This window comes from Leptopilina heterotoma, unplaced genomic scaffold, assembly GCF_015476425.1.
Source record: "Leptopilina heterotoma isolate Lh14 unplaced genomic scaffold, ASM1547642v1 Lhet_628, whole genome shotgun sequence".
In the NCBI taxonomy this organism is placed as follows: Eukaryota; Metazoa; Arthropoda; class Insecta; order Hymenoptera; family Figitidae; genus Leptopilina; species Leptopilina heterotoma.
In genome coordinates this window covers 58,390-63,734 of record NW_025111148.1, presented here as the reverse complement: position 1 = coordinate 63,734, position 5,345 = coordinate 58,390, and the positions used below count along the sequence as shown (strand labels likewise).

At 25.4% G+C, this 5,345-nt stretch overlaps 1 protein-coding gene across 1 annotated transcript; it reads left to right on the top strand.

Annotated features, from left to right (window-relative positions):
• The first annotated feature begins 292 nt into the window (after positions 1 to 292).
• On the top strand, positions 293 to 3,501 carry LOC122509776. The gene is made up of 5 exons (XM_043624016.1): positions 293 to 341; positions 2,797 to 2,884; positions 2,957 to 3,037; positions 3,153 to 3,268; positions 3,364 to 3,501. Exons 2-5 carry the CDS (start codon positions 2,797 to 2,799, stop codon positions 3,391 to 3,393), a joined length of 315 nt encoding a protein of 104 aa, XP_043479951.1. The 5' UTR covers positions 293 to 341; the 3' UTR covers positions 3,394 to 3,501.
• The last annotated feature ends 1,844 nt before the right edge of the window (positions 3,502 to 5,345 follow it).

Here is a 5,345-nt window from a genome sequence, read left to right as displayed (position 1 = left end):
GTTTAGTTTTATTGGTTTGTGCGGGTTGAATTAGTTGCCGCCTGATGACAGCATCTCTCGGTGAGGTAGTTTATCGGGTGTAATGTGCATTGTGCTTTAGTTGCATTTTCAAATCTCATTTCCTATCTTTTTCTTTAGCTTGTATGCGTCAGTATAGTTTCTTTTATATATTCGGTTATAGTGTTTTGTTTGGTGTTTATTTTGTTCTTTTTCTATTTACTGTGTATTGTTTGTGTTAAAAAATATTTTTATATAATTAAAAGAAACTGTTGCTACATATTTTGTTAAAAGACTGTGTTTTTGTGATTTTGGATTATCTCGTAGGTGATTTTTCTGCAACGGTGAGTAAGAAATTTAATTAAATTGAATTTTTGCAATATTTTCAAAAACTTTAAAAAAAAAATTTTTTTTTTTTAAAACTATTAAAAGATTTGTTCATGTCTGTACTTAAATAATTGAATTCTCGTAAAATTTTCTATTAAAAAATTATAACTTTCGTTTTTTTAAAAAAAATTTTTTTAGAAAATAATAATAATAATTTAATTTTTTTTTTATATAAAAATATTCTAGCGTAAATTTATAGAAATAAATGAATTTTGAAAAATGTAACATCTTTGTAGTCTGAAATTTTTCGTGTTTTTAATTAATAATTAATTTTAAGAAAAACTTTAGTTAAATATTCTTGAAAATAATTCTAGAAAATAATAATGGATTTTAAATGATAAAAATAATTTAGAAATATATTTTTTTTAATATTCTTATATGAAACGAATAATTTTTTTACTAGTTTAACTTTAATTCTTTAAAAAATGATAAATTGATTATTCTGAGTTAAAGACTTCTTCATATTTAAAATAATATTTTTATAAGTTTTTAATGTTTTAATAAAATTAAAATTTATTATTTTTTTTTTTTAAAAATAAGCATAATCAATGTTTATAAATTCTATTGGTTAATTACAAAAATTTTTTTTTTAATAAAAATTTACTAAAAAGTGTTTCGTTACATTTTTACGAATTTTATTAATTAGTAAAATTATTCAAATACATTCAATAATTTGTTTTTAAATAAATATTTGATTATCAATATCTTTACACAGAAATTAAAATATTCAGAAATTCAAATTTCAAACCTTTTTTTTTTAAAATTAATTTAAAATTTTTTTACCAAACCTTTTTTTTTTTTAATAAGAATCGATTTTTTCTTTAGAAAAATTGTTCGTTAAAATTTTTTTTTACCATTTTTTTTTTATATATAAAAAAGTAAAATTCTTTTCAATATATTTTTGAATATTCTTTGAAAATTTTAATTTCTTTTCAATTTGTAAAATTAAAAATTTTATAAAATCTTTTGAAATTAAATAACTTATAAAGGTATTTTGTTATAAAATATGTAGTGATTATTTTTTTTTATATTTTAAAATATTTTCTGAGAAAGAATAGTTTTTTATTTATATGCAATTGAAAAATTTTCAAACAATTGAAATTTGGTAAAATCTTTTGAAAGATATTTACATTTCTTAAACGAATTTTTGTTTAATTTAAAGAAAACTAGTTTATTTTTTTTTATGAATTTTAATTAAAAATTTTGGACATATATTTTTTGTATGTTAAAAGTATTTAAAAAAATTATTATTTTTGTATGTATTTGAATTTTTGGAATGTGTATTTAAAAATACCAAAAATATTGAATTTAAAAATATTTTAAATTAGATACTAAATTTTTTGATAATTTGTAAAAAAAAATTTTTTCAAAAAGAAAATTTATACAGGTTCGATTTCTGGAGTAAGATATTGTTATTTTTGTATGTATGATTGTGCTCAACGCATGGCTCTCCTCCGTTTCTCTCCGCTTCCACACCTTCGTAGGCGCCCCTCATGTACCGCGACTATCACGAAGCAATGTATGGCTCCATGCATTAGTCTTCTATTCCTACGCTTTTTTCCGCTCCCCGGCGTTTCTCCACTTCCTCTGAGCTCCTACAAACTATCTTCTCTGGCGCGATCCCAGTTTGTCTAAAATTGTAAAATTTCTAGGGTCGAGGGTATGCCTGTTCCGTGCGCGGAGTTGCGTGCGTAATATACGTCGCGTAAATTACTTAGAGTTTTTTTACGCATTTTACGTATGATACTTAAACATTTATCATGGTTTCCCTTTCTTTTTTTTTATGCATATTTTTGCCTATATTCTGTTGAATTTTTAGCTTTTTTTTTTTGGTATTTGTTTTTATATAAAAAGGATTTGTTAGTTTATTTTTTTTTTATAATTCTTTATTATTTCTTGGTTTTCTATTTGTTTTATTATTATTTTAAATTGTTTTTGATATTTTATTATTTATTGTTTTTTATGTGTTAATATATATTATAATTTTGATTGTTATTATTTCTATTATTATTTAAATTGTTTAATTCTTGGTTTTTTTGAATTATTGATGTTTGATGATGAAAGTTTTATACATTAGAGAAATTAAATTTAAAGGAATTGATTTATAAAAAAAAATCGAAATTTTGAAATATTTCTAGAAGACTTATTTGGAAAATTAATTTGTTTGAATCGGTTGGTTATCTTATTTTTTTTTTTTTTAAGCAAAAAAATGTCTTTCGAGTGGTTCGCACACGAACATACCTGCATACATATATATTTATCTACTTTTGAAATCGGACTACCTACAATTTTGTTTATTTTGTCTCTTTTCTAAATTTTTGTAATAGTTCAATAATTTCCTTTTGATAATTATATGTATTTTAAATAAATTTTGCGTTGTTAATATGTTTTTTTTTTTTTAATTTTTAATAGATGTGTGTTTCAATTAATCCGGGAGCTGTTACGAAAGCCGAGGCCACGAGCACCACTAGTGATACGGGAGGGAATACTTTATTACCTGGTAAAAAAAATGATTACTAGAAAAATGTGTTTGAGGTAGCAATAATTAATCTTTTTTTTTTTTATAATTTAGTATCTACAAGTAGAGCACACTCTGTGGCCGTTAGTTTACTGGCCACTCCCCCTTTGGGCCTACCTACCGTGTTTGGTACAGGTGAGTTTTGATAATTTTTGTTTGTTCTTTTGTTTATTTGTTTTTTTTTAAAATTTGTTAATTTATTTGGTTTTTATATAAATATTTCTTTTTTTTTTTTTTAAAAACAATATAGCTTCCGAAAGTTCTGATGATGAGCTGATTATGGGGCTCTATAGGCGGAAGGTGGTGTCAGCCACTGGAGAGGAGAGCTTCGTGTATTATTGGCTGGGGCGTGACAACTTGCCGACGGTTAGTTTGTTTTGCCTATTATTTGTTTTGTTTCAGTCCGATTGAGTTATATTATTTGTTTTTTTAATTTTCTCTTTGTTTTTCTTCTTTTTTAGGCTATTGACAACTGGCACCGTATTTCATAAATTTATGTTTATTGTACATTATTATTTTTGATATCTATTATAAGTTTTTTATATAATTGTTTAATAACTTTTGTTTTTATATGTAATAAATTTTTTTTTTAACTAGTCCTATTTTGATTTTTCAATTAGTAAGTTTAGATTTAGTAAAAATATGGCATTAATAAAATAAGTTAATTTTTAGATATTTTAAATAAAAAAATACTTTAAAAAAAATTTAATTACTTGTTTGATTTATAAAAGAAACAAAAAAAACGAAACTATATATAGTCAATTTTTTTTTTAAACGTTTTTTTTTTTTGTTTAATTTATTTATTTGGAAAGCGGAACAACGTTCACCTATGAAGAATTTTGTTTCGGTAAGTTTCTGTATGTATTTATATATAGATTTATATATATATATAAAAGTTTTTTTTTTTTTGGATTGATTATCTTCCTTTTTTCCTTTTTTTACTTATTATTATCAATATATTTCAGTTCGAAACTACCCAGAAGGAACGTTTTGGGAATTCTATTTGTTGGAGTTTGGACGTTTTCTCTCTTAAGGGGGATCTCTCAAGATAAATGAGGCTTATCTACTGTCCTTCAAGCCTTGCCTACTCTTTCGTCTTGCCTTTTGGTCGAAGGCCTGGAATTTGATTCTTGAGGATGGTTTGGATATCAAAAAAATAGGGGTTGCCGTACGGCCACCTCATCAACTGCAACGATGGTCGAACTGTTGACCTGGCTTGCTTTTTTTTTAATTTAAAAGGGGGGTTTTTTTTTTTTTTTGTTATTTGGCGCGTAGTTTTGTTTGTTTTTTTTAATTTTTTTTTTTTAATTTAGTTAATTTCTATACTGTTAGGTGGTATTTGTATGCAGTCTCGTTTTTTAGGTTTGGGTATTTGTTCTATCTGTACTGTTGTTTGGGGTAATTTTTCTTGTTGGGTTTCGTCTTTTTCTTTTCGGTCTTCGTTTTTTTTTTGTTTGTTTGGGATTGCGTATATTGTTGAATCATCATCCTTTCGAAATTGTAAAATACTAGGAGTTAATGAATTTTTTGAGTTTCTGTTTTTTATTGTGCATTGATATATTATATATCCTAAGGTTATCAATACTACTATACTAGTGGTTCCTAATACCGAATGTGTATAATAATTTTGTTTTCTTTGCCCTAGTTGATGCTCACTTTGCTGCTTTAATTCGTTTTCTAAATTTTCTAATTTAATGTCTCCCTCCATTCTTTTCCATGGTGGTCTAATTTTTTCCGGTTTTATCCATGTTTGTTCTCTTCTGTTTTCCTGTAGTATAGGTGCTAATTTTTCCAAACAAAGTTCTAATTTTGGTTCGTAAAGATATTCCTGTTTATTTTCTTTGATTTGTAACGCTGGCAATTCTATTGTATCTGTAGTTAGTTTACATCCCGATGCAATTTGTAATAGTCCTACCCCTGTTAATTTTAAAGGTTTAGTTGGTATGTTGTAGCAGGATAAATAAGCTGTTTCTTCGATTGTTAAAGAATATATCCAACTTCCTGTTGTGGTTATAGGGCTCCAATGTGGTTGTTGATTTTCTGTGATTCTAATATCACAGCTTTTTAATGTTTCATTGTTTGCTTCTCTTAACAATTCAGATTCGCAACTGGGCACTAAAACTGAATCGTATATCACTTGGTTAGGGTGACATATGTATTTATTTTCAATGTAATGACAGGTACTTAGGTCTTCTTTTTCTAAGTAAAAATATTTTCTAATGGCTGCGCTAGTAGCGATATATTTTGCATGGGGTGATATATATGCCCTATTTCCGTGGATTGTTGGTTTTTGTGATATTGGTACTTCATGCATTTTGTAGAGCAGAAATTTCTCCCTTTCTAACAATGGTATGTCTAGTGTCATTATTAATTTCTCATTATTCATCCGGGAATTAACAATTGATATTTTTCCTAGTGTTGCTACATTTACTTTGTTTAAATT